Below are 26346 nucleotides of genomic sequence, written 5' to 3'. Positions count from 1 at the left end.
GTTAGCCATGATTGAACCACTGCCTGAATGACAGAGCAAGACTGTCTCAAAAAAAAAAAAAAAAAGAAAGAAAGAAAGAAAAAAAGTCTCCTTTCCAAATTTATAAATTGTGTGATTTTTCAGTTAACCAGCATGCAGGACCAGGGCCAGCCACGCTACTGAGATGGGCTGAGCAGAGTGGTGGGCTGTGGGGGGCGGGGGTGGTGCTTATCTCTGTCCAGGGGTGGCCTGGCTGAGGTTCGGCGGGTGTGCGAGCCTCAGTTTCCCCACCTCCATGCAGGTGCAGTGTGGAGAACCACAGGAGCCTGGTGCATGCCCACTCTGCACTGTCCGAGGGTGCCCTCTCCCGCTCAGAACCATGGAACCAGGCCACGGTCCGCCTCTTCTTTAATCTTGGACTGGAGGATATACAGGTTGAGAGGGTGGGAGAGTGGCCTGGGCAAGAGGCCCTCGAAGGGATACAGGGGCCCGTTCAGGGTCACCAGGAGCTCTGGGAAAGGAGGTCAGGGAGGAGCTTCAGCCTCCCATCTGCTCAGCTGGTCTCCGCCACCTCTTCCACGCTCAGCTGGACACCCCTGCCGGGAGTCCAGATCCTGCCGGAGTGCTGGGTCCCCCAGCCACATCCGGCCTGGACGAAGGACCCGTGAGGGGACGGGACCTCAGCTCTGGGCGGAGCAGCGTCTTAGTAGCCTGCGGCCTCCCCACCCTTCCTCTGGTCCGAGACGGCGTACACACAGGCCCCCTCCTGGGACACGGCCTGGACCACGTTCAAGAAGAAGCGCCTCTGGGTCTGGTTCTGGCCTCGGTCTTGGAGTCCCCTCTGCACCTCCTGGAGAGGAGAGAAAGCAGGTGCACAGGAGAGGGCAGCTGAGCCCATCTCCAGAAGGGAGAGGCCTCTGCAAGAAATGACAAAAACCATCAAAGGCAGGACTGGGAGGAAAGGGGGCCTGAGGACGCAGATGGGAGCGTGGACGAGAGGCAAAGGCCGGCAGAGGAGAGGCTCAGCCTCCAGGGATCAGGCCTGGAGGACACCACCCGGGCCCCAAGACCTCCAGATGCAAGTTCATGTCTGCGCTCGACCCAACGACACCAGGGCCTTGAAGTGCAAATCTGACTTCAGGGGGCTTTCAATGGAGGACGTGGCTTCTCAAGACTTAGACACTGAGGCCAGACGCAGTGGCTCACACCTGTAATCCCAACACTTTGGGAGGCTGAGGAGGGAGGATCACTTGAGGCCAGGAGTTTGAGACCAGCCTGGGCAACACAGCAAGACCCTGTCTCTCAAAAAAAAAAAAAAAAGAAAGAAAGAAAAGCCAGGCATGGTGATACATACCTACAGTCTTGGCCACTTGGGAGCCAAGGCGGGAGAATCACTTGAGGCCAGGAGTTTGAGAACAGCCAGAGCAACAAAGCAAGACATTGTCTCTACAAGAAAATCAAAAATTGGGCTAGGTGTGGTGGCTCACACCTGTAATCCCAGAACTTTGGGAGGCCAAGGCAGGAGGATCTTTTGAGCTCAGGAGTTCAAGACCAGCCTGGGCAACATAGCGAGATCGTGTCTCTGTTAAAAACAACAATTTTTTTAAGAAAATAAAAATTAGTCGGGTATGGTGGTGCTATGCCTGTAATCTCAGCTACTCAGGTGGCTGAGGCAGGAGGATCCCCTAAGTCTAGGAGTTGGAGGCTGCAGTGAGCCTTGATTGTGACAAGAACTCCAGCCTGGGCAACAGAGCAAGACTGAAACCACCTTTGCAAAATTATGACTGAGACAGTGAAAGAGATCTAACTTAACCGACTCCATCTTGAGTCTAACCTCCACGCTGTCTTTGTTCATTCCTGGGTACAGGCTGAACTAACTTTGGGAGAAACTTCATTTATAGTTTAAACAAAGACGGTAACAGCCCTTTCCCAAAGCAGACCTCCTTCTTGCTTGGGGACTAGATTGCCTTTGTAGGACTAACAGCCATAACATTAGAAATTACGGTTTAGGAGTCATGCAGCTGAAGGTTACAAGATTCTGACCCTCCCTAAACTGCTCCTAAGATTAGTGCTTGAGATATTTTGCAGACCCTGCACTTGATGGATCAGCTGGCCCCACCCAGATCAATAAACTGGCTCCTCTGATCTGTACCTCCACCCAGGAACTGACAGCACAAGAAGACAGCTTTGACTCCTATGATTTTATGATTTCCAGGATTGGGGGGGGGGGGGTTGTTTTTGAGATGGAGTCTCGCTCTGTCGCCCATGCTGGAGTGCAATGGCGTGATCTCAGCTCACTGCAACTTCTGCCTCCCAGGTTCAAGCGATTCTCCTGCCTCAGCCTCCTGAGTAGCTGGAATTACAGACACCTGCCACTATGCCCAGCTAATTTTTGTATTTTTAGTGGAGACAGGTTTTCGCCATACTGGCCAGGATGGTCTTCTGACCTCAGGTGACCCACCCACCTCAGCTCCCAAAAGTGCTGGGATTACAGGTGTGAGCCACCTCACCCAGCCAACTCCGTATGATTTCATCCCTGACCAATCAGCACTCCCGGCTCACTGGCTTCCCACAACCCACCAAGCTGTCCTTAAAAACACTGCTCTCCAGCCAGGCGCGGTGGTCATGCCGGTAATCCCAGCGCTTTGGGAGGCTGAGGCAGGCAGATCACCTGAGGTCAGGAGTTCAAGACCAGCCTGGCTAACATGGAGAAACTCTGTCTCTACTAAAAATACAAAAATTAGTCAGGCGTGGTGGTGTGCACCTATAATCCCAGCTACTCAGAAGGCTGAGACATGAGATTTGCTTGAACCCAGAAGGCAGAGGTTGCAGACCATGCCCCTGCACTCCAGCCTGGGCAACAGAGCGAGACTCTGTCTCAAAAATAAAACAAACAAAAACAAAACTTTGCTCCCCGAATGCTTGGGTAGACTGATTTGAGTAATAATAAAACTCCGGTCTCCCGCCCAGCAGGCTCTGCCTGAATTAAGCTTTCTCTATTGCAACTCCCCTATCTCGATGAATTGGCTCTGTCCAGGCAGTCAGCAAGGTGAACCCGTTGGGCAGTTATAAGACCTTGTGGCAAAAAGTTTTTTGAAAAGACCTATGATCTCTGGCCGGGCGTGGTGGGACTAGCTGGGATGATAGGCAGATGACTGTAATCCCAGCTATTCGGAAGACTGAGGCAGGAGAATCGACTGAACCCTGAAGGTGGAGGTTGCAGTGAGCCGAGATTGAGCCACTGCACTCCAGACTGGTGACAGAGCGAGACTCTGTCTCAAAAAGAGAAAAAAGACCTATGATGTCAACACACTATGTCAAGATCTTAGACACCCAGGAACCCACAAGTTTAGGGCCCTATTGATGAAGAATTCAGCTAGAATAAGGACCTGAATAACCATGAATCCAAGGAAATTAGATCCCTAAGCGAAAACCACCCGCAGTCCCGCAGTGTGAGACACTCGAGGCATGGGGGCCTACAGGCTCAGGCCCAAGACCCTGAATTTGTGGACTTTGAGGAAGTCAGAGACCAAAGTAGCCTCCAGCCTTGTGCTTGTTTCTTTCTTATTTATTTATTTATTTATTTGAGATGGAGTCTTGCTCTGTTGCCAAGGCTGGAGTGCAGTGGCATGATCTTGGCTCACTGCAACCTCCACCTCCTGGGTTCAAGCAATTCTGTGCCTCAGCCTCTCAAGTAGCTGGGATTACAGGCACTCGCCACCACGCCTGGCTAATTTTTTTTTTTTTGAGACGGAGTTTCGCTCTTGTTACCCAGGCTGGAGTGCAATGGCGCGATCTCAGCTCACTGCAACCTCCGCCTCCTGGGTTCAGGCAATTCTCCTGCCTCAGCCTCCTGAGTAGCTGGGATGACAGGCACGCGCCACCATGTCCAGCTAATTTTTTGTATTTTTAGTAGAGACGGGGTTTCACCATGTTGACCGGGATGGTCTCGATCTCTTGACCTCGTGATCCACCCGCCTCGGCCTCCCAAAGTGCTGGGATTACAGGCTTGAGCCACCGCGCCCGGCCTAATTTTTGTATTTTTAGTAGAGACGGGGCTTCACCATCTTGGCCAGGCTGGTCTTGAACTCCTGACCTCATGATCCACCCACCTCAGCCTCCCAAAGTGCTGGGATTGCAGGCGTGAGCCACTGCGCCCGGCCACGTGTGCTTGTTTCAAAGATGCCAAGTACCTTGCCCCGGGGCGATGGTCCGCACACACTACCACTCTGTAAAGGGGTGAAAGTCCTAGCGGACAGGGACCTGAGCTGCTAGGGCCCCATGTTTCCAGATACCATTTCAGACTAACGACCTGAGAAGTTGGCTGGCTTCAGTCACACATGCCTGTGAGCCCAGCACTTTGGGAGGCCAAGGCAGGCGGGTCATTTGAGGTCAGGAGTTCCAGACCAGCCTGGCCAAAACCTCGTCTCTACTAATAATACAAAAATTAGCTGGGTATGGTGGTGTGGGCATGTAATCCCAGCTAGTCGGGAGGCTGAGGCAGAAGAATTGCTTGAACCCAGGAGGCAGAGGTTACAATGAGCCGAGATCGCGCCACTGTATTCCAGCCTGGGTGACAGACTGAAACTGTCTCAACAAAAACAAACCAAAAAAAAAGACTCATGGCCCCAGAACCATACCCAGCAGGGCCTGAGATCCCAGAGACATCTAGGTACGGAGGCCCTAGCGCTCCACACTCCTCAGGACCAGGGCCTCTGATCCGAGGTCATCAGGTGATGCCACATGGCCTGAGCTGCTGACAGGGCAGGTGACGTCTTCAGAGCCCTGCACGTTTGGCTGTTAAGTTCCCCGTGCCTGACATACTAATTGCCCACTGTCCTTAGACTTGAAGGCCAAGATCCTCACTGCTGAAGCCAAAGCTGGACTTTCAGGGCTGAGACTGCATTTCTCAGAGTCCACTGGCCAGACTCCAAGACCCCCTGATCAAAGACTCTCCTCACCCTAGTCCCTGCGCCTTAGCTGTGAAGGTCCTTAGGGACCCAAAGTCTCCATCCCAGAGTTTAGGATGTACTCCATGGAAAGCCCTGGACCTGAGTAGCTGACATTCCAACTCCCCAGGGGAGCTAAGAACCTTAGGTTTGTGAGTCACTGGATTCCATTAATCCCAGTCCCCAGACTGTCATCTCGTCTCCCAAATTCTCAGCATTTCAGGTCCTCAGAGTGAAAGGTCCTGAGAATTGATATTCACCAGGACAAAGGTCCTTCAGTCAAGAGTCAAGGGAGGGCCGGGCACAGTGGCTCTTGCCTGTAAGTCCAGTACTTTCGGGAGGCCAAGGCAGGCAGATCACTTAAGGTCAGGAGTTCGAGACCAGCCTGGCCAACATGGGGAAACCTCGTCTTTACTAAAAATACAAATATTTAGCCAGCCATGGTGGCACACGCCTGTAGTCCTAGCTCCTTGGGAGGCTGAAGAGGAAGGATCACTTGAGCCCAGGAGGTCAAGGCTATAGTGAGCTGTGATCACAACACTGCACTCCAGCCTGGGCAACAGAGTGAGATGCTGTTTCAAATATACAGTAATATATATAAAAAGAGAGAGTAAAAATTACCACCAATGCCCTAGTGCCCCAGAACAAAATCACTTTACAGACTCCCACAGGAAAAACAACCTCTCTTACAAATCAAGTTGCAAATTTAAGTAACAAACCACACAAGGAAAAAGTCACCATGAGGGAGAGTCTGAGAGGCCACAGCCAGGAAAACTCACTCCTGAAAAATGGCATAAACCACAGACCAGAGATCAAGGCGCTGAGATCCTTAGCCTGGGAGCAGCGTAGACAACACCCTCCTCTCTCTGTCTTGGAGGCCACGGAATTGACAGCCTCACCCATCAAGGTCCCCAACTCTTATGGCCCCCAAAGCTGAAGTGTACCTGACCTAAGAATCTCAGTGACTGACTTCCTCCCAGGAGGCTTTGAGCAGCATGGACGTCGGGGGTGGGCTCTGCCCGAGGCATCCGGCTGGGACCTCAGCCTCACCTGGCTGAAGTTGGGCTCGTACTCCACACGGCCCTTGCTGTTGATATGCAGAATGGGGACTGCGATGGCCGCTCTCAGGTCAAAGCCAAGCCACAGCTTGTTCACGATGGCCTGGGGGAGAGATGAGGGATGCAGGGAGAAAGGGGGTACCCGCTACCCTATATCAGCCCTCGCACCCCCACCCCAGGGAGAATCAGACAGTATACTGCCCAGAAAGGAGAGCTGGAGCCAGGAGCCCCAGACTCACCTGGGTCACGGCAGAGATGATGAGCTCCCCGCCAGACCCACCAATCACTAGCTTCGACCCCTGGGCTTTGTTGATCAAGATGGAGGGCACCATGGAGGACGGGGGACGCTCGCCTGGAACTGGGGGCTGGCACCTTCCAGGAGCTCCACCCATCCTGTCTCCATTCTCTGCTTGAGCAAATAGTGCCTTGGCCAGTGTGGTGACCTATCCAGGGGTTAGCATGCAGCCCCAGCCCAGCCCCCGCCCTTTCTCCCCTGGTGGGGGGCCCTTGTGGAGCCCAGGTGGGAAGCCTCGTTCTCACCAGGTGAGAGGGCGGTGCCCGAGCCCTGGGGGCATCTCTCGCATAGGTCCAGGAGCTCATTGTTGAGGATGATGCCTGTCCGTGGTGAGTACACCATCGCTCCAAAGCTGCAGCCGTGGAGGCAGAGCCTGGGCTGGGACCCGGGGCTCCCACCAGACACTGCCTGCCCCACCCACCTTGCAGGACTCCCTCCTTTTACAGCTGCCCTGAAACATGCTGGAGCTGCTATTCACTCCCTGGCACCACCCAGGAGGGGCCCCCAAAGAGCCACCTGTGCCCCATATCAGGGCACCTTTCTGAGCGAGGCCACCCATTCCCAGGTAAATCTTGGCTCGGGGCCACCCCAGCAGCAGCCTTTCCAGCCAGAGATGTCGGGATGGGGGCCCCTTTTGAAATAGAGGAGGAGAAAGAGGGCAAAAGCAAGGTGCTGCCCCACGGGGACAAGTGAGGGGACATGGGGCTGCGGGGGTGCAGGTCTAGGAGAAGAGGAGTGGCCGCCCGCCTTCCCCCAAGCCCCACGCACGGTGTGTTGATGGTGCTGGTGGCAGCCACGGCACTACCATCCTCCCCCAGCACAGACACATGGGACGTGCCTGTCCCATGGCCCCAGGCCCCGGCCAGGCTGTAGTGGCTGAGCTGGTGGTCCCCCCGGCCATCGATCTGCTGGCGGATGAGCTGGGCCAGGGCCTCCCCCAGCAGCTCCCGGGAGGCGTTCTGGGGTGGGTGGGCAGGTGGCAGGGTCAGTGAGGGGCCAGGCGGGCCCGCAGAACCAAAGACAGGACGAGCTCAGCCCCATGGGGGCCGTCTCCAGTCTGTCCTTGACCTTGTGGCCAGGCCTCCCTCAAGCCCAGGCTAGGTCTCGACTCTGCCCACCCTCCAGGTCCTTTGAGACATGGTGCCACTCCTGCACCTGACCCCTGTAACTGCCACCCTGGGGTCCCTTTCAGTCCTGCCCTGGCCTAAAACCACATACATACATATCCCTCCAACCTCCCCATGCCAGGCCTGACCCTCCATTCATGCCAAGTCCTGAACCAGGGAGGAGGGCAGCCCGCCAGCCCCAGCAACCTCAGCAACTTCACCTGGAGCTTCGGGTGGCTTCGAGGGTCCCCCAGCCTCCACCTCTGCCCCCTGGCAAACTTGAGCGTCTCCACGAGGTGGTGGTACACGTTCACCCTCCCTTCAGGCCTGACCACAGACTCTGCTGAGAAGTTGAACCCTAGGGAGGGGTTGGGGCACAGGTGGGGGTTACCCTACATAATACGTTAAATATTGACCCCCCCCCAGAAAGATTCACTCACATCCTAATTCCCAGAACCCGTGAATATTACCCTATACAGCCCAAGAGTGACTGTTACCTTAAGTGGCAAAGTATGGTAAAGATTTTTTTTTTTTTTTGAGACAGAGTCTTGCTCTGTTGCCCAGGCTGGAGTGCAATGATGCAACCTCAGCTCACTACAACCTCTGTCTTCCAGGTTCAAGTGATTCTTGTGCCTCAGCCTCCTAAGTAGCTAAGACTATAGGCGTTTGCCACCACACCCAGCTAGTTTTTTTTGTATTTTTAGTAGAGATGGGGTTTTGCCATGTTGTTCAGGCTGGTCTTGAACTCCTGGCCTCAAGTGATCTGCCTGCTTTGGCCTTCCAAAGTGCTGGGATTAAGGTGTGAGCCACCATGCCTGGGCTTTTTTGTGTGTGTGTTTTTTTTAAGAGGGAATCTCACTCTGTCACCCAGGCTGGAGTGCGTGGCACGATCTCGGCTCACTGCAATCTCTGCCTCCCGGGTTCAAGCGATTCTCCTACCTCGGCCTCTCAAGTAGTTGGGACTACAGGTGAGTGCCACTACGTCTGGCTAATTTTTGTATTTTTAGTAGAGATGCGGTTTCACTGTGTTGGCCAGGATAGTCTTCAACTCCTGACCTCAAGTGACCCGCCTTAGCCTCCCAAAGTGCTGGGATTACAGCTGTGAGCCACCAGACCGGGCCCAAGGAGGAGATTATCCTGGATTATCTAGATGTGCCCTGAATGTGATCATAGTGTCCTTGTAAGACAGACACACAGAGCAGAGGAGAAACCAGTATAACCAAAGAGGCAGAGACTGGAGTGAGGCAGCCACAAGCCAAGGAATGCTGGCAGCCACCAGAAGCAGGAAGAGGTTGTGATTGTCAAAATGGAGCTGCGGCCCAGTGGGGTGGCTCATGTCTGTAATCCCAGCACTTTGGGAGGGCGGGGCAGGCTGATTACCTGAGGTCAGGAGTTCGAGACCAATCTCTCCAACATAGTGAAACCCCATCTCTACAAAAATACAAAAATTAGCCGGGTATGATGGCGGGCACCTGTAATCCCAGCTACTGGGGAGGCTAAGATGGGAGAACAACTGGAACCCGGGAGGCAGAGGTTGCAGTGAGCCAAGATCACGCTCTTGCACTCCAGCCTGGGCAACAGAGTGAGACTCCATCTCAAAAAAAAAAAAAAAAGAAAAGAAAAAACACTCTGAAAAATAGAGCCAAGGAAAGGCCATGAAGGGAGGATTCTCGTGCACAAGTGACCCGTTCTCCGCCAGGTGCTGTGGCTCATGCCTGTAATCCCAGCACTTTGGGAGGCTGAGGTGAGAGGACTGAGGTGAAAGGATTGCTTGAGTCCAGGAGGTTGAGGCTGCAGTGAGCCTTGACAGTGCCACTGCACTCCAGCCCAGGTGACAGAGCAAGACGCTGTCTCAAAAAAAAAAAAAAAAAAAAAAAAAAAAAAAAAAAAAAAAAAAAAAAAACACCTCACAACCTCACACAAAGACCATTACAACCTTACACAAAAAATACTTGGGCAAGGACATCTGCCCAGCAATGGCCTGTCCAGCCTCAGACTGGTGCCTCCCTTACCACTGATCCTAGTAGCCAAGGATAATCATTTCGAAACAGTTATACCGGAGCTAAATTATGAGGATGCAGAGGCATAAGAATGATACGATGGGCTGGGCGCGGTAATCCCAACATTTTGGAAGGCTGAGGCCGGTGGATCACCTGAGGTCAGGAGTTTGAGACCAGCTTGGCCAACATGGTGAAACCCCGTCTCTACTAAAAAAAAAATACAAAAGTTCGCTGGGCATCCAGCCTGGGTGACAGAGGAAGACTCCATCTCAAAAAAAAAAAAAAAGAAAGAAAGAGAGACAGAGAGAGAGAGAATTATATAATGATGATATAAGAGACTCCGGGGACTCAAGGGGAAGGCTGGGAGGGGTGAGGGATAGAAGCCCGCAAGTAGGTACAGCATACACCGCTCAGGTGATCGTGCTCAGAAATCACCCCGAACACAGTTGACCCTAGCACGGGGATTCCCACTGTGAGGCCCACTCTGGAATAAACATCATTTTCTTTGAGAGCCTTGTTCTGTTTTTTATTTAGGTCAAGGAGGCAAACGAGATTCTCCCCTGGAGCCCAAGGGAATGCAGCCCTGTGGATAGATACCCAGCCTCTGGCTTCCAGAACTCTGAGAGGACACGTATCTGTTATTTGAAGCCACCAAGCTTGTGGCGATTTGTAATGGCAGACACAGGACACTCATATGAAGCTGGCGCAGGCAGCCCCAGGCCTCGGCACCGCCGGAACCCGCTGCAGGCTGTCTTGGGCTTCACTGAGCTCCACTCCCCGGGTGCGCGCCCCTGGTGGGCAGCTCACCACCTGCACAGCCCACCTGCTTCTGTATCTGGGACTGGTCACCTAGTGGGAGGAAGACTCTGGATGAATGATGTCGCCCCTTCAGCAAAGCCTCATGTACGGGCCGAGCCGGAGGCCAGCTCTAAACCCACCATCCTGGTTTCCACAGCTCTGTCTTTGCATTGTGGGTCTGTGAACCCGGTTTATGGATGAGGAGGCTGAACTAGGCCGTGGCTGGGCTTGGAGTCCAGGTTCCCAGGGGGCCAGGGCTCTGGGCAGCGGCTTTACCTCTCAGCACGTTGAGAATGAGGCTGAGAATGGCACCCCCTGCAGGCGACGGCGGTGAGTACAGGGTGTAGTCCCCCAGGGGCATCTCCAGGGCGTCTACCACCTCGGGCTGGAAATTAGCCAGGTCCTGCAGTGTCAGCTGGCTCCCTGGGGTGAGAGAGAGGGCTCAATAAACAGATGGGGAAACCGAGGCAGGGAGGAATAACCACAGGTGACAGATCACACAGTGGGATTCCACTCATCCTCTAGCCTCGTGGACACAGGGTGATGATACGTCTGTAGGCAACAGCCTCAGGACAGGACCCTTGGAGCCAGATGTAGAGGGGTGGACAGAGACCAGAGGCAGGGAGGGGGAGAGGAAGATGGGAGAGGGAGCTGGCCTTTGAGAGCCTGTGAGGGTGGTCAGCTCGGCTGCCCAAGCCCGCCATGACCATCGGTAACTCACCTCGCTGGCCCTAACCCGCAGGCTCTGCTGTCCAAGGTCCTGGACCACAGGACTCCTTAGGCCGGCCGTGTGAGGTGCGTGGCCTCTCGGAGCCCCAGGCACCACCAGCACTCCCTCAGGGCCTGGGGAGGAGTCTGCCCTCAACCCCCAGCACCCGGACCTTGGCTCTTTCTCCAGCAGGGACAGGGTATGGAACCTCAGGGAGGCTGACCTTCCTTGGCAATGTCCTCCACCAGCATCCGGCCCAGCCTCCCCGTGTAGAAGACATCCGCGCCCTCTGTGGCCACGGTCTCCAGGGTGGTGGCCAATGCAGGCCATGGGAGTGGGTCCTGAGACCTCAGGGGTTCTGTTCCGTTGAAGAAGAGCTGGCTGGGGGGTGGGGGGCAGCCTCAGGGTGGGGCCAGGTCCCAGAGGCAGCCTCACTCCTGCCGAGGCTCTCATGGGTGGGGTCCTCAGGACCCTATAGTGCAGGGCGCCCTGGCTCAGGGTCCCGAGGCACTGGGGTGGACACCAGGGAACAGATTCTCTAACAGGTGGGGGGGCTGGCACCGCTCACCCAGCTCGTGGCCCTGGTCCAGGGAGGGCACATTTCCCACCTAGGGCCCATCATCCCCTCACTCCTGGGAGGGCCTGCCAGTGGGCTGGGTCAGGCGGGTGAGAGTAGCAGCTGAAGCCCTCCTGCCATGCCCTAGAGAGGGAGAAGGAGGCCGGGGCCCAGGGCGGGTGGCAGAGCCCAGATCCACACCTTGGAGTCCTGTCACTTGGGCAATGAACTCCCCTCAGCCTGACTTCCTGAGTTATTTGCCACGTGGAGCCAGAAGGGCTATGAAAAGTCTTCTCTGTCCTGGCCTTAAGGTCCCCTGCACCCCATGAGCATCCACCCTCCAGTGCAGGAGGGACTGAGGCAGAGCTGGGGTGTGGACTGGGCCCAGACAGGATATCGTCCTGAATCCAGGAGCCCAGGGCCACCCTGTGGGGCTCACCGCAAGGTTGACGCCTGCAGGAAAGGCCGCAGGAAGCTGTTGTGCAGGAACTGGCTGAGGACGGGGGGTACCACATGCCCTCCTCGGAGCAGCGCAATGGTGGGCTGGAACAGCTGCGCCCAGGGCAGGCGGCCATGGCGACGGTGGGCCTCAGCGTAGCCACGGAGCTCCCCGGGCACCCCAATCCACTGGGTCCCTGCACGGCACATCCCAGACCCCCACCCTGTGGCTTCCAGGCCTTCCCAGGGGTTTTCCATCACCCCTGCGTGTGGACCCCAGCTACAGCAGCCAGAGTCAGCTTTCTGGAGCCCACACCTAACCACGCCCCTCCCTGCTTAAACCACCTGTGGCTCCCCACAAAGTCCACAGCCAGGCCCACGGGGCCCTGCACAAGCTGGCCCCAGGCGCCCCACCCTGCCCCGCTCTGCCCCACCAACCCATCTCCACTGAAGCCTCCAGGCCTTTGTCCAGCCTGGTTCTTCTCCCTGGATCACCTCAGAGAGCCCCTTCCCAAGTGGGGCCTTCCCCTTCCCTGCGGTCCATGAGGCACTGCTCCTTTGGGGGTGTGTGTTGGTCAGTCCTAGCGACCTGGGGGATGGGAGTAGGGGGCCCCCCCACGGGGCCTCACCTGTGCCCAGTGGCAGAGCCTGTGCACACTGGTCCAGCAGGCTCGGGGCGTGGCTGGCCGGCACCGTCTCCCTCGCGTTGATGACCTCCACCTTCCCTGGAGTAGGGCAGGGCAGATGAGTGCTGTCGGACCCCGCAGACAGCCCCCGGCCTGCTCTAGGCCTCAGCTTCCATCTCTGCATTATGAAATGGACTCGGGGCTAACACAGGGACAGGAGTTGACACAAAACGTGAAGCGGGCAGAGCACGGGGCCCAAGACCACCCAGAGACGGGCTTGAGCAAATGGGACTGGCTGGAGGAGGGGTTACACGCTGGTGTGCACAAGCCCGTCTTCCCCACGGCAGGTCACGTGTGGGCCCACCTGTCGTCACATTGTAGATGGTGAAGATGACCCCTCCGCCCAGGCCCATGCTCTGAGGGTTGACGACGCTGGTGCAGACCAGAGCCGCGATGGTGGCGTCCACAGGGGAGCCCTGCTGCTGGAGGATGGCTCTAGGGGACATGGTAGAGAGTCAGCGGTGGGGCTTCCCTTCCCGTCTCCCCACCAGGCTTGCTCAGCTGGCACTCCTTGGCAAATGGTGACGGAGGTGGCCCATCTACTGCCACCAAACCCCAGGTTAGGTCAGAGAACACAACCAGGCTTCCCCACCAAATCCAGCTGCTCACAGGTCTGCAACACTCTACAGTTGCAAAATGTGATGCCATTTACACTGACCTTTGCCACTGATAAGGGGCTTCTCAGTTTGCAAAGTGCTTCTGTTGTCACGGCTCCCAGCAGCTCATATGCCACCGGCAGAACCAGGCCTAGGCCACCTCTTAGTCACTCACAGTGGCCCCAGGAACCCACCCTGGAACTCTACTTCCCATCTCACTGGGGACACTCTGGCTGTAACTACCTCAAGGCTGGCCTTTGGCAGGTGACCCCAGGACCTTTCCCTGCCACCAGGGCATGAGGCTTGAGCTGATGGGCCCTGCAACTTCTCCTGGGGCCCTGAGCCTATGGAAATGCTCTGGCCTAAGCTGGGCTCATTGGCTCACCCCTGCAATCTCAGCACTTTGGGAAGCCGTGGCGGGTGGATCATTTGAGGTCAGGAGTTCAAGACCAGCCTGGCCAACATGGTGAAACCCCATCTCCACTAAAAATACAAAAAATTAGCTGAATGTGATGGCGAGCACCTGTAATCCCAGCTACTTGGGAGGCTGAGGCAGGAGAATTGCTTGAACCCAGCAGGCAGAGATTACAGTGAGCTGAAATCATGCCACTGTACTCCAGCCTGGGTGACAGAGCAAGGCTGTCTCAAAAAAAAAAGAGGCCAGGCGTGATGGCGCACACCTGTAATCCCAGCACTTTGGGAGGCCAAGGCAGGTGGATCACGAGGTCAGGAGTTCAAGACCAGCCTGGCCAACATGGTGAAACCCTGTCTCTACTAAAATTACAAAAATTAGCTGGGCGTGGTGGCAGGAGCCTGTAATCCCAGCTACTTGGGAGGCTGAGGCAGGAGAATCTCTTGAAATGGTAAGGCGAAGGTTACAGTGAGCCAAGATCACGCCATTGCACTCTAGCTTGGGTGAAAGAGCGAAACTCCGTCTCAAAAAAAAGAAAAGAATTTCTCTGACTTACCCCTCCCCATCTGTCCATAGGCAGAAAGAGGTGGGCGCTTCAGCCCTGAGGGGCTGGTCAGCCTAGCCTACATTGTGATGATCCCTGTCCCTGGGGCATAGCCCTGCACAGGTCATTAAGAGCAACCTTTTCCCTCACACCCAGGGATCCTCCCCAGGACCGGAAGAAGCCAGCAGTTAAACCCAGATGTGGATGGCAAAACCAAGGCCCAAAGAGGGAGTGGACCCGGGTCCCTGCACCCATCCTGTGGGACCTCTGACCGCAGCGCCCTTCTTCAGCTCAGGCATCTGTGACCTGACCTGGCGTGTCCGTCTGGACGGAAACCCTCCCCAGCTTCTGAGCCAAGTGTCCCTCCCCGGGCCCACATGTAGCACACATGGGCTCTGCAGGAACACACGTCATCTTGGAACGGGAAAGACAGCACAAAGCCAGAGGCAGGAAATAAACAAGTCAGGCATAAACAGTAATTTTTAATAACAATAAAACACCATAAAAAAAGCCAAATGACAACTGGGAGAAAAAACACTTCAAATTCCTGTCCCAGACAGTCTTCGCCTCCTAACTAAATGGAGTGCGCCCTTGCTTCCCCAGCCTGCCTGCTTCCAGCCTAGTCAACTGTCTTGGCTTCCAGGGAAATATAGGGACGATGGTCCACAGAGGGTGCAGACCTGGGTCCCTACACCCACCTCCCCAATCCTGCCAGGCTTTGGGTTTCCTCCCACCTCCCTGGTCCCCTGATTTTGGGGGCCCCAGGTTTGGTTCTTGGTCCTTATGTATCTGTATCTTCTCCCTGGGTGAGCCCATCCAGGCTTGCGGCACAAGATGCCCCCTGTGTGCTGATAACCCCAGTTTTATCTCCAGCCAGTCCTCTCCCAACGCTCCAGATACTTATTCCCAGCTATGCACAAGATACCCGCTCAGGGTGTCTAAGAAACATTTCAAACACACCGTGATCTAAACTGCACTTTTGATGTTCCTTCCAACCCTCCCCACGAAATGGCTCCTCTCCTAGTCCTTACTGACTTAGGAATGAACACAACCACTCACCCTTTTTGCTCAGTGTCTGCACTCTGGAGCCATCCTGGATTGGGCACTTTCTTCCTTCCCCACATCCAACCCACCAGTGACTGTACCTCCATCTCCACCACCTCGGTCCGAGCCACCAACCTCTCTCACCTGGGTTATTGCAATGGCCTCCTACCCAGGTCTCAGTGTCTGCCTCGCTCCCTTACATTTTAAGAAAATAATCTGTTAAATGTAAATGAGACTTCACGGTAATGGAAGACTGTAATTCAGACCACACTTCCCACAGAGAACTAGAAAAGCCCAGCAAATAGAAAACGTGTGCTTAATGGTGTAGGAGGCAGAGGAGCACAGGGCTTCAGAGGAACACAGGGCTGCAGAGGAGCACAGGGCTGCAGAGAAGCACAGGACTGTAGAGAAGCACAGGGCTGCAGAGAAGCACAGGGCTTCAGAGGAGCACAGAGCTGCAGAGAAGCACAGGGCTGTAGAGAAGCACAGGGCTGTAGAGAAGCACAGGGCTGCAGAGGAGCACAGGGCTGTAGAGGAGCACAGGGCTGCAGAGAAGCACAGGGCTGCAGAGGAGCACAGGGCTGTAGAGGAGCACAGGGCTGCAGAGAAGCACAGGGCTGCAGAGGAGCACAGGGCTGTAGAGGAGCACAGGGCTGTAGAGGAGCACAGGGCTGCAGAGGAGCACAGGGCTGCAGAGAAGCACAGGGCTGCAGAGAAGCAAGGCTGGCATTCCCCTCAAGGCGACAGCCGAGCCTGGAAGAGGAGGCTAACAGACAGAGCACTGCTTCTTTTCCTCTCTTTTTTTTTAGCTTTTTATTTATTTTTTATTTTTATTTTTTTGAGACAGAGTCTTGCTGCGTCACCAGGTGCCAGGCTGGAGTGCAGTGGCACAATCTTGACTCACTGCAACCTCCACCTCCCAGGTTCAAGCAATTCTGCCTTCGCCTCCCTAGTAGCTGGGACTACAGGCACGTGCCACCATGCCCAGCTAATTTTTGTATTTTTTGGTAGAGACGGGGTTTCACCATGGTCTCCATCTCTTGACCTCGTGATTCGCCGGCCTCAGCCTTGCCCAGACTTTAGCTTTTTATTTTGCTGAGACAGGGTCCATCACTACTTTAATGGCAAAAACCACAATTACAGTCAGGCACAGTGGCTCATGCCTATAATCCCAGGACTTTGGGAGGCCGAAGCGGGCAGATCACCTGAGGTCAGGAGTTCGAGACCAGCCTGACCAACATGGAGAAATCCCGTCTCTACTGAAAATACAAAATTGGCTGGGCATGGTGGCGCATGCCTGTAATCCCAGCTACTCACGAGGTTGAGGCAGGAGAATCACTTGAACCCGGGAGGCGAAATGTTGCAGTCAGCTGAGATCACACCATTGTACTCCAGCCTGGGCAACGAGAGCAAAACTCTGTCTCAAAAAAATACATATATATATTTCTAACAATTTTTATACACACCCTCCAGTGCTAAATTAAAAACAACCAAGCCAATAAGGAAATAAGACAGCAGGAACAAAGCTCAAGAGAAAGCATAGGCAACTTTTAAAAAGGCCCGTAGGGTCTCCAGATTATTAAACTGTCAGACCACGTACTGTAAAATAAGTACTTTATATCTATATTCAAGGATATAGCCGGGCGCGGTGGCTCAAGCCTGTAATCCCAGCACTTTGGGAGGCTGAGGCGGGTGGATCACGAGGTCAATAGATCGAGACCATCCTGGTCAACATGGTGAAACCCCGTCTCTACTAAAATAACAAAAAATTAGCTGGGCATGGTGGCGCGTGCCTGTAATCCCAGCTACTCAGGAGGCTGAGGCAGGAGAATTGCCTGAACCCAGGAGGTGGAGGTTGCGGTGAGCTGAAGTCGCGCCATTGCACTCCAGTCTGGGTAACAAGAGCGAAACTCCATCTCAAAAAAAAAAAAAAAAAAACAGAATTTCATCAGGCCAGGCATGGTGGCTCACACCTGTAATCCCAGCACTTTGGGAGTCCAAGGCGGGTGGATCATGAGGTCAGGAGATCGAGACCATCCTGGCCAACATGGTGAAACCCCGTCTCTACTAAAAATACAAAAAATTAACTGGGCGTGGTGGCACATGCCTGTAGTCCCAGCTACTCGGGAGGCTGAGGGAGGGGAATTGCTTGAACCCAGGAGGCAGAGGTTGCAGTGATCCAAGATCATGCCCCTGCACTCTAGCTTGGCGACAGAGCAAGACTCTGTCTCAAAAAAAAAAAAAAAAAAAAAAAAAAATCATCAGAAAACAGGCAACTATAAAAAATGGAGGCTGAGAGTGGTGACTCAAGCCTATAATCCCAGCACTTTGCGTGGCAGATGCAGGTGAATCATATGTGGCCAGAAGGTCAAGACCAGCCTGGCCAGCATGGCAGAACCTCATCTCTACTGAAAATTCAAAAATGAGCTTGGTGTGGTGGTAATCCCAGTTACCCCAGAGGCTGAGGCACAAGAATCACTTATTTTTTTTTTAACTTTTTTTTCCCACCCATCCCCCCTGAGAATCACTTGAACCTGGGAGTTGGAGGCTGCAATGAGTCGAGATTGCACCACTGCACTCCAGCCTGGCAACAGATAGAGACTCTGTCTCAAAAAAAAAAAAAAAAAAAAAAAAGATGGAATTAGGAACTCAAATTGAACAGCAGACTAGATGTAAACATAAAAAAAAAAAATTAGTAAACTGGGAGATCTTTTGCTTTTTTGAGAGACAGAATTTCATTCTTGCCCAGGCTGTAGTACAATGGCACGATCTTGGCTCACTGCAACGTCTGCCTCCTGGGTTCAAGCAATTCTCCCGCCTCAGCCTCCCGAGTATCTGAGATTACAGGCGTCCACCACCATGCCCAGCTAATTCGCAGATAGTTTGATACAAAATATACAAACTAAAGTACAAAGAAAAAAATAGATACAACATGCCGGAAACGGATTAAGAGACGTGGAGGATACTTCAACAAGGTATAATCATGTGAAACTGGAGTCTTATAAGGGGAGAAGAGAGAGGATGAGAAAGACTGAAGAGATAAAGCTGAGAATTTTCTAAAATGAACAAAAAGGAATCAAGTCATAGAATGAAGAGCCACTTAAATACATCAGTGTAAAACTGCTCAAAGCCAAAGAAAACTTTTTTTTTTTTTTTTTTGAGAAGCAGTGTCCCTCTGTCACCCAGGCTGGAGTGCAGTGGCACAATCTCAGCTCACTGCAACGTCTGCCTCCCAGGTTCAAGCGATTCTCCTGCCTCAGCCTCCTGAGTAGCTGGGATTACAGGTGCGCGGCACCACACCTGGCTAATTTTTGTATTTTTAGTAGAGATGAGGTTTCACCATGTCAGTCAGGCTGGTCTTGAACTCCTGATCTCGTCATCCTCCCACCTCGGCTGCTGGGATTACAGGCGTGAGCCACCGCACCCAGCAAGACAAAACTTTTTAAAGCATCCAGAGGTTGCAGTGAGCCAAAATTGCTCCGCTGCACGCCAGCCTGGGCAGAAGAGCGAGACTTCCTCTGTCTCAAGAAAAAAAAAAAAAGACTAACTCATGATAGACTTTGGTAAGTGAAAGATGCATGTTGTAAGCTCTAAAATAATCTACTATCATCTTTTAAAATAACTCCAGACTGCACAGTCACAAAACTAATAGAGAGGGAGGAAATTGAATAATAAAAATAATAAATGCAAAACAAGATGTAAGAGGAGACAAGAAGAAACAGAATAGGCACAGAAAACAAATTGGTGGTGGCTTTCAACCCAAATAAATTGGTAGTTACATTTAAAAGGCCAATCAATAAAAATTAAAATAATTGAAAATAAAATAAAACCCAACTAATGTGTTTTATAGAAGAATACAGAAAGGTGGAAAATAATGAAAAATATGTCATGCACATACTAGCCAAGAAAAGCTGTATAACCTTTTTTTTTTTTTTTTTTTTTTTTAAGACGCAGCCTCATTCTGTCTCCCAGGCTGCTTGCAGTGACGTGATCTTGGCTCACAGCAATCTCTGCCTTCTAGGCTCAAGTGATTCTCCCACCTCAGCCTCCCAAGTAGCTGGGACTACATGTGTGCCAACTTAGAATTATATTAGCCACACTCAGCTAATTTTCGTATTTTTTGTAGAGGCAGGGTCTCACCAAGTTGCCCAGGCTGGTCTTGAACTCCTGGGCTTCATCGATCCACCCATCTCTACCTCCCAAAGTGCCGAGATTACAGGTGTGAGCCACCATGCCCAGCATAACTATTTTTAATGAAGTAGACTTTAAGAAGAAAAGTATTATTAGAGATAAGAGACACATCATGGAAAAGAAGTTACCAGCAGCCAGGTGCGGTGGTTCACGCCTGTAATCCCGGCACTTTGGGACGCTGAGGCAAGCAGATCACCTGAGGTTGGGAGTATGAGGCCAGCCCTTGCAACATGTCAAGACCCTACTAAAAATACAAAAATTAGGCCGGGCGCGGTGGCTCAAGCCTGTAATCCCAGCACTTTGGGAGGCTGAGGCGGGTGGATCACGAGGTCAAGAGATCGAGACCATCCTGGTCAACATAGTGAAACCCCGTCTCTACTAAAAATACAAAAAATTAGCTGGGCATGGTGGCACGTGCCTGTAATCCCAGCTACTCAGGAGGCTGAGGCAGGAGAATTGCCTGAACCCAGGGGGCGGAGGTTGCAGTGAGCCGAGATCGCGCCATTGCACTCCAGCCTGGGTAACAGGAGCGAAACTCCGTCTCAAAAAAAAAAAAAAAAAAAAATACAAAAATTAGCTCGGCATGGTGGTGCGAGCCTGTAATTCCAGCTACTAGGGAGGCTGAGGGAGGAGAATTGCTTGAACCCCGGAGGCGGAGGTTGTGATGGGCCGAGAGGGTGCCATTGTCCTGCAGCCTGGGCAACAAGAGCGAAACTCAGTCTCAGAAAAAATAAAAAGAAGTTACTAGCTAGTTTCAGTATTAACATTCAGGAAACTGGAGGTAAAAATCCAGAACTTAACATCCAGGAAACTGGATGTAAAATTTTTTTTAGAGAAACTAAACTGATAGGTTATACATAGACAGAGAGAGATTTATTTTAGGAATTGGCTCATGTGATTGTGGGGACTAGCAAGTTTAAAATCTATAGGGCAAGCCAGCAGGCTATAAATTCAGGTAAGAGCTGATCTTGAAGTCTAGAAGCTAAGATCTGCAGAGCAGCCAGCAGGACAGGTGCCCAAGCAGGACATCTGTGTTACAGTCTTGAAACAGAATTCCTGCATCTCTAGGAAACCTCAGCTTTTGCTCTTAAGGCCTTCAACTGATTGGATGTGGCCCATATGATGGTGGGTAATCTGCTTTACTTCAAGTCAACTGACTGTCCATGTTAATCACATCTATGAAATAACCACCCAGTAAGATATTGACAAGCATTTGACCAAATAACGGAGCACCATAGCTTAGCCAAGTTGACTGACACAAAAATTAACCACCAGGAGTGAATAGAATGTCCAAAAAACCAAAACACTAGGGGTACTCTATCTTATATAGCTATCATAGTTATGTAAAACATGTAATTATAGAATGAAGATATTAAGATAACCATCAGAACAAAAAGAAAAACTTTTTTTTTTTTTTGAAACCAAGTCTTGCTCTGTCACCCAGGCTCAAGTGCAGTGGTGCAATTTTGGCTTACTGCAACCTTTGCCTCTCGGGTTCAAGAGATTCTCCTGCCTCAACTTCTAGAGTAGCTGGAATTACAGGTACCTGCCACCATGCCTGGCGAATTTTTGTATTTTTAGTAGAGGCGGAGTTTCACCTTGTTGGCCAGGCTGGTTTCGAACTCCTGACTCCAAGTGATCCACCCACCTCGGCCTCACAAAGGGCTGGGATTATATACGTGAGCCACCACGTTCAGCCAAAAATCACCGTTTTTACAAAGATCCAAACAGACATTATGCTGGAGATGAGAGACCTCACTATCACCATGCTCCTTTTGCACATCTACTAGGCGCAGTGCTGGGATCAGACTCACATAAGCCTTAGGGACCCACACCCAGGGGCTCTGGCTGTAGCAGAATCCAAAGAATAAAAGCTGGTGCTGATAGAGTAGGAGACAGGGCGGGGCACGGTGGCTCATGCCAGTAATCCCAGAGGCCGAGGTGGGCAGATCATGAGGTCAACAGATCAAGACCATCCTGGCCAACATGGCGAAGCCTGGTCTCTACTGAAAATTCAAACATTGCCGGGCGCGGTGGTACACTAAGTTTGGCATCAATATGGTGACCTCCCGGGAGTGGGGGACCACCAGGTTGTCTAAAGAGGGGTGAACCGGCCCAGGTCTGAAATGGAGCAGGTCAAAACTCCCATGATGATCAGTAGTGGGATCGCACCCGTGAGTAGCCACTGCACTCCAGCCTGGGCAACATAGCATGACCCCGTCTCTTAAAAAAGAATAAATAAATAAAAATAAAAATAATTCAAAAAAATCCAAAAATTAGCTAGGCGTGGTGGCATGTGCCTATAGTCCCAGCTACTTGGGAGGCTGAGGCAGGAGAATCGCTAGAACCCGGGATGCGGAGGTTGCAGTGAGCCAAGATCATGCCACTGCACTCCAGCCTGGTGACAGAGCCAGACTCTGTCTCAAAAAAAAAAAAAAAAAAAAAAAGAGTAGGAGACTGGACTCTGGGAGGGCCTGCTAGTGAGAGGTGAGCGCAGAGGGGAGAGATGGAGGCAGGAGCATGGGCTTCTGGTGGCCCCAGCAGACCCTGTGGCAGCATCTGGCCAGGGGCCCCTGCAGGGAGGCATCTTGGCCAGGAGGACGCTGCAGCAGGCCTCTCGCTGAGGCCCGTAGCCAGCCCGGCCAGGGTCCCAGAGTCCAGTGACCCCTGTTCTGCAGCAGCAGCTGGGGCCAGACCCAGGCTCTTTTCCACTCCCAGCTTCTTAAAACAGGAAGTGGAGAGAGTCATTTGACAAAACTACGGTTGCAAACCACATCCTATCTCTTCACCAAGGGAGAATTGGAGGGAGTGTGGGCGGAGGAAGCATTAGAGCAGAGATCCCTACTCAACCACTGACTCTCACGTCCCCATTCCCAAAGGCCACGTGCCCACGGGTGGTCTCTGGTGCCCAAGACCCCAGTCTCATTCGCATCTTTGCGACTTTAAGTTTAAGAGGGTGCCACATTTCTGTACGTCTTCCTGAGCAGAGAAGCAGCACTGCCCGGGGTGGCCTCTGACGTCAATCCCTCGAATCCCCTGGGAACCACCGGGGAGACCAAGCAGTCACCAGCCCCCACTTGTCCCTGAGCTGCCATTCTCAGCCCTGGGGAAGGAGACAGAAAGCCCTGAAGCCAAACCAAAGGACCAGGTCACGAGGGGCTGGAAGGTGGCATGAGTAATCGGGGCAGGGAAGGATGGACAGATGGGGGAATGGAGGGAGGAAGGAATGAATGAAAAGGTGAATGAATGAACAAAGAGAGAGAACAGCCTCCTTTGCTTTAGTGCTGTTCGCTTCAGTTTACAAAGCACTGGAACCCTTCCAATAGCCTGCAAGACAGAACTTCTGGGAAGTAGACCAGGTGGCTGGCTGGGAGGGGATGCCTGCTGTGGCTTTTGTGGGCCCAGTGGGAGGCTGGGGGCAGGAAGGGGCATCCTGTGCCTTCCACTCTGCAGCGGCAGCAGCGGAGGCCTCCCTTGGGCTGGGCTTCCTGGAAGAGGGTCAGGAAACACCCCCTGTCGCCCCTCTCCACCACGCTCTCATCCAGGGCACCAAGTATCAATTACTCAGCTCAGGGGACCCAGGCCCTGACTCAGGGAGAGGGGATGTGAGGGGTGGGGCTCTGGGTATCCCAGGACTCAGAGATCACAGATGTGGCCAGTGCTGGGAGTCGGGGCAGATGGGCTGTGGCAGCATTTTATGGACCCCAGCAGTCCAGTACCCACACAGGGAGCCTCTGAACCCCTTCACCTATGACATTGGGAGAAGACCCCAGCCTTGGAGAACTGGAGGGGCCTGCGCCAGCCAGCAGGGTCAGGCAGGGCCAGACCAGTTCCCAAATGGGATATGCAAATGGGCCTACTGAACCCTGGAGCCAGGCATAGACTCACACACCACCATTGTCCCTAAATCCCCATCTGCCCCACAGGCACACCCTGCCACCTGTTCTGTGCAAGGAACCTGAGGCTGCCTCCTGGTGCCCAAGCCCTGCAGGCGGTGAAGCCCAAACCCACATGGCTCTTGCTTCCTGGGCCAATGCACGTGCACGCGTGCACACACACACACACACACACACACACACACCCCTTCTCCAGGAGGGGCTCGCTGCCAGCAGCCACCCCGCTCCCTCCCACCTCCCACTCACCGTCCAATATCCGAGCAGACCTTCGAATCAGCAGCAACAGCAGCGTGGGCAAAGGCCTGGGGGCCACAGGGGACCTGGTGGCCAGAGAGGACCACAGCCAACACAATGACAGCCAGCGCCAGCCCCAGCCCCAGCAGGGCCAGACCGACCGTGGTGCCGCAGCCCCGCGCCATGGCTTCGCAGCCCAGGAGGAGAGGGGAGGCCAGTGGGCAGACAGAGGGACAGATGGGTAGGCAGATGAAGGGACAAGAAGATGTACAGATAGACTCGCAGGTAATTGGACAGATGGACGAACAGTTGGGGCTGGAGACAGACACGAAGATGGACTGACAGTCCAGATAGCTGGACAGAGAGGACGGTAAGAGAAAGATGGTCAGATGGAGACAGGCTTACAGATGGGGGACAGTTAGACAGGTCTGAACCGTGGGCTGCCAGATGGACAGACGGGTGAACAGATAGACGGCTGGTGGCCGGCAGCTGTGGCGAGCTGCTGCCTTCCCCAAGTGCACACTACGGAGTGGCCGAACTCACGCCTCTACTTCCAGTTTTCAGTTCATGCTTGTTCCTGGCAGGAGATCAGCAAAGCTTTAGAGGGGAGTTTTCCTTCTGCTGTAACTCCCCTACATGTGGTAGGTCCCAAGGCCCCGCCTGCTACCCGCCAGAGCCCAGGGCCACATTGTCCCAATGTGCTTGAAAAGTGGCTGCTGCACTGCGGTTGCTAGGTGGGGGCAGGGCTCCCAGGAACCTCCACACCATTCCCTGGGTTCCTGGCAGCTCCCAAGAAAGCAGAGCTGGGGCCACTCAACTCTCTCCCCCCACCAAAACGGCCAGCCTTCCCCCCTCCCAGAGTGGAGCCCCACCCCCAGCTCCCACCTCTATCCCTAACCCTCTCTGCATGGCCCAGCCCAGGCAGCCTCAAGATGGAGCTGAACAGAGACAGAGAGAGAGGGACCCAAGGTAGTGTCACTCAGGACCTGGGTTCAAGTCCCTATGCTTCTGCGGCCTGGCCTGGGTCTCCCAGTTCCCCACGGTGACCAAGGGCTTCCCAGTCGGCACTGAGAACAGGCAGACTTGAGAGCACCAGACACCGATGACTACAACACGCTCATGTGGGGAATGCAGACAGACCATGTCTCTAGCCCTTGGCACCGGGACCATCCATGCCTGGGACTTGCTGTCCTGGAAATGCAGCATGGGCCTCCAGGGAGGGAGGCTGAGCCGCCTGGGTGCCATGCCACACCCCCGCCTGCAACTCTTCCCCACCTTGGCTTCGGGTCTGCTTTCCTGAATCCAAATCCGCTATTACTGTGTTCGCAGTGCCTCCTCTCTGGGGACACTGGCCTGGCCCTGTCCTCCCCAGGCCTCAGGGTGTTTAACTGGGAGGCAACCAGGGCAGTGAGGACCCACTGAGGGGCTCCGTTGACCTGGCTCAGCCAGGGTGCAGGCAACGAGGGCTGGACACCTTCCCAGGCGGCCCCCCCAGGCCTCCCCAATTCCTTCCCAGCTGAGCACTGCCGGCTCCAGATGTCTACACCTGGAGTCAGAGCCCTCGACCTGGACAGCAGAGAAGCTGAGGCACAGAGACAGACTGTGTCCTTACAGGCCACACGGCCTGCCAGGCCCCTATGTTCAGCCAGAGCCCCTGTCAGCTTGGGCTGGAGTGGTTGTTTAGAGGCAGGCTGTTCCCACGGCTGCCTCTCGCAGTAGGGGGCCTGTGGACGCCTCCTCCCACCCCCAACCGACTCACAAGCCTCAGTGACATTGCTCAATCAGGAGCCGAAGCACATTCCTGGGCCCCGGCCAGGCCACCCACCCACCCGCTGCAGCCCTCGAAGCCCAGAGGCCAGGGCAGCAGGGACAGCGGCGACAGCAGCTTGGGGGATGCCCCCCCTCCTCTCCCCACCATCCTGGTCAGGCAGAGGCCAGGGTGCAAGGACTGCCTGAGCAAAGGCCCAGGGAAAGGAATGGGTGTCATTCTGGTCCTGGCTAGAGGCACAGCAAGGGACATCCCTGAATGTCCTTACTCAGGAAATGATGGCGGCAGGGGCGATGAGAAGGAAAGAGAGGATTTAAGTCCTCTACCCCCGAGATAGTCCTGGGCTGAGCCCCAGAAAACCTGGAGAACCATGCTGTGCCCCACCAGTGTGTCGGGTCCTGGAAGCCTCGTGGCCAGCTCTGATTTCTCTTGCTGCTGCACAACCCAGAGCAGGGCCTGCCCCTCCAGCCTCAGTCTTCTCCCCTGCAAATGGGGCCACAGCTTTTCCTCTCAGGCTAAAATAAGGATTGAGACCGGGTGCAGTGGCTCACCCCTGTAATCCTAGCACTTTGGGAGGCTGAGATGGAAGGACTGCTTGAAGTCAGGAGTTCAAGACCAGACTGCTCAATAGAGTGAGACCCCATCTCTATTTGTTTAAATAAAATTTTTTTTAAAAAATTACATAGGCCAGGTGCAGTGGCTCATGCCTGTAATCCCAGCACTTTAGGAAGCCGAGGAGGGCGAATCATTTGAGGTCAGGGGTTCAAGACCAGCCTGGCCAACATAGTGAAACCATGTCTCTCATAAAAATTGAAAAGAATTAGCCAGGCATGGGTGGCGGGCACCTATAATCCCATCTACTTAGGAGGCTGAGGCAGGAAAATTGCTTGAACCCAGGAGGCAGAGGTTGCAATGGGCTAAGATCATGCCACTGCACCCCAGCCTGGGCAACTGAGACTGCGTCTCAAAAAAAAAAATTAAGTAAATAAGGATTGAGGAATCACTTGTACACCAGTTAAGCCCACCTCCGTCTCACCCCTGGGGAGTCCCAGAGGCAGAACCCTCCAGGGCTCAGACCCAGTAGAAC

General features: G+C 53.8%; 1 protein-coding gene across 5 annotated transcripts; it reads right to left on the bottom strand.

Moving 5' to 3' along the window:
- Positions 1-365: 365 nt before the first annotated feature.
- GGT5 (gamma-glutamyltransferase 5) lies at positions 366-26346 on the bottom strand. 5 transcript variants are annotated; one of them, XM_074391285.1, is made up of 13 exons: positions 23504-26346; positions 12879-13009; positions 12518-12613; positions 11890-12085; positions 11118-11275; positions 10462-10608; positions 7609-7745; positions 7050-7240; positions 6527-6633; positions 6226-6395; positions 5979-6089; positions 1334-1425; positions 366-829 (listed from the first exon to the last, which is right to left on the bottom strand). In XM_074391285.1, exons 1-13 carry the CDS (start codon positions 23674-23676, stop codon positions 769-771), a joined length of 1770 nt encoding a protein of 589 aa, XP_074247386.1. In that variant the 5' UTR covers positions 23677-26346; the 3' UTR covers positions 366-768. The 5 variants fall into 5 exon arrangements, with proteins under 5 accessions (XP_074247386.1, XP_074247387.1, XP_010347531.2 ...); XM_074391286.1 differs by having other exon boundaries at positions 6226-6392; XM_010349229.3 differs by lacking the exon at positions 1334-1425.

This window comes from Saimiri boliviensis, chromosome 21, assembly GCF_048565385.1.
Source record: "Saimiri boliviensis isolate mSaiBol1 chromosome 21, mSaiBol1.pri, whole genome shotgun sequence".
Taxonomy (NCBI): Eukaryota; Metazoa; Chordata; class Mammalia; order Primates; family Cebidae; genus Saimiri; species Saimiri boliviensis.
This window is presented reverse-complemented; position numbering and strand designations above follow the sequence as displayed.

Coding starts and splice junctions, on each gene's coding strand:
- GGT5 (XM_074391285.1), bottom strand. CDS start 23,676: ATGGCGCGGGGCTGCGGCACCACGGTCGGTCTGGCCCTGCTGGGGCTG. Junction 12,086..12,517: donor GGCTCTGCCACTGGGCACAG/GTGAGGCCCCGT, acceptor TGTGCCGTGCAG/GGACCCAGTGGATTGGGGTG. Junction 7,241..7,608: donor GAAGCCACCCGAAGCTCCAG/GTGAAGTTGCTG, acceptor CACCCACCCCAG/AACGCCTCCCGGGAGCTGCT.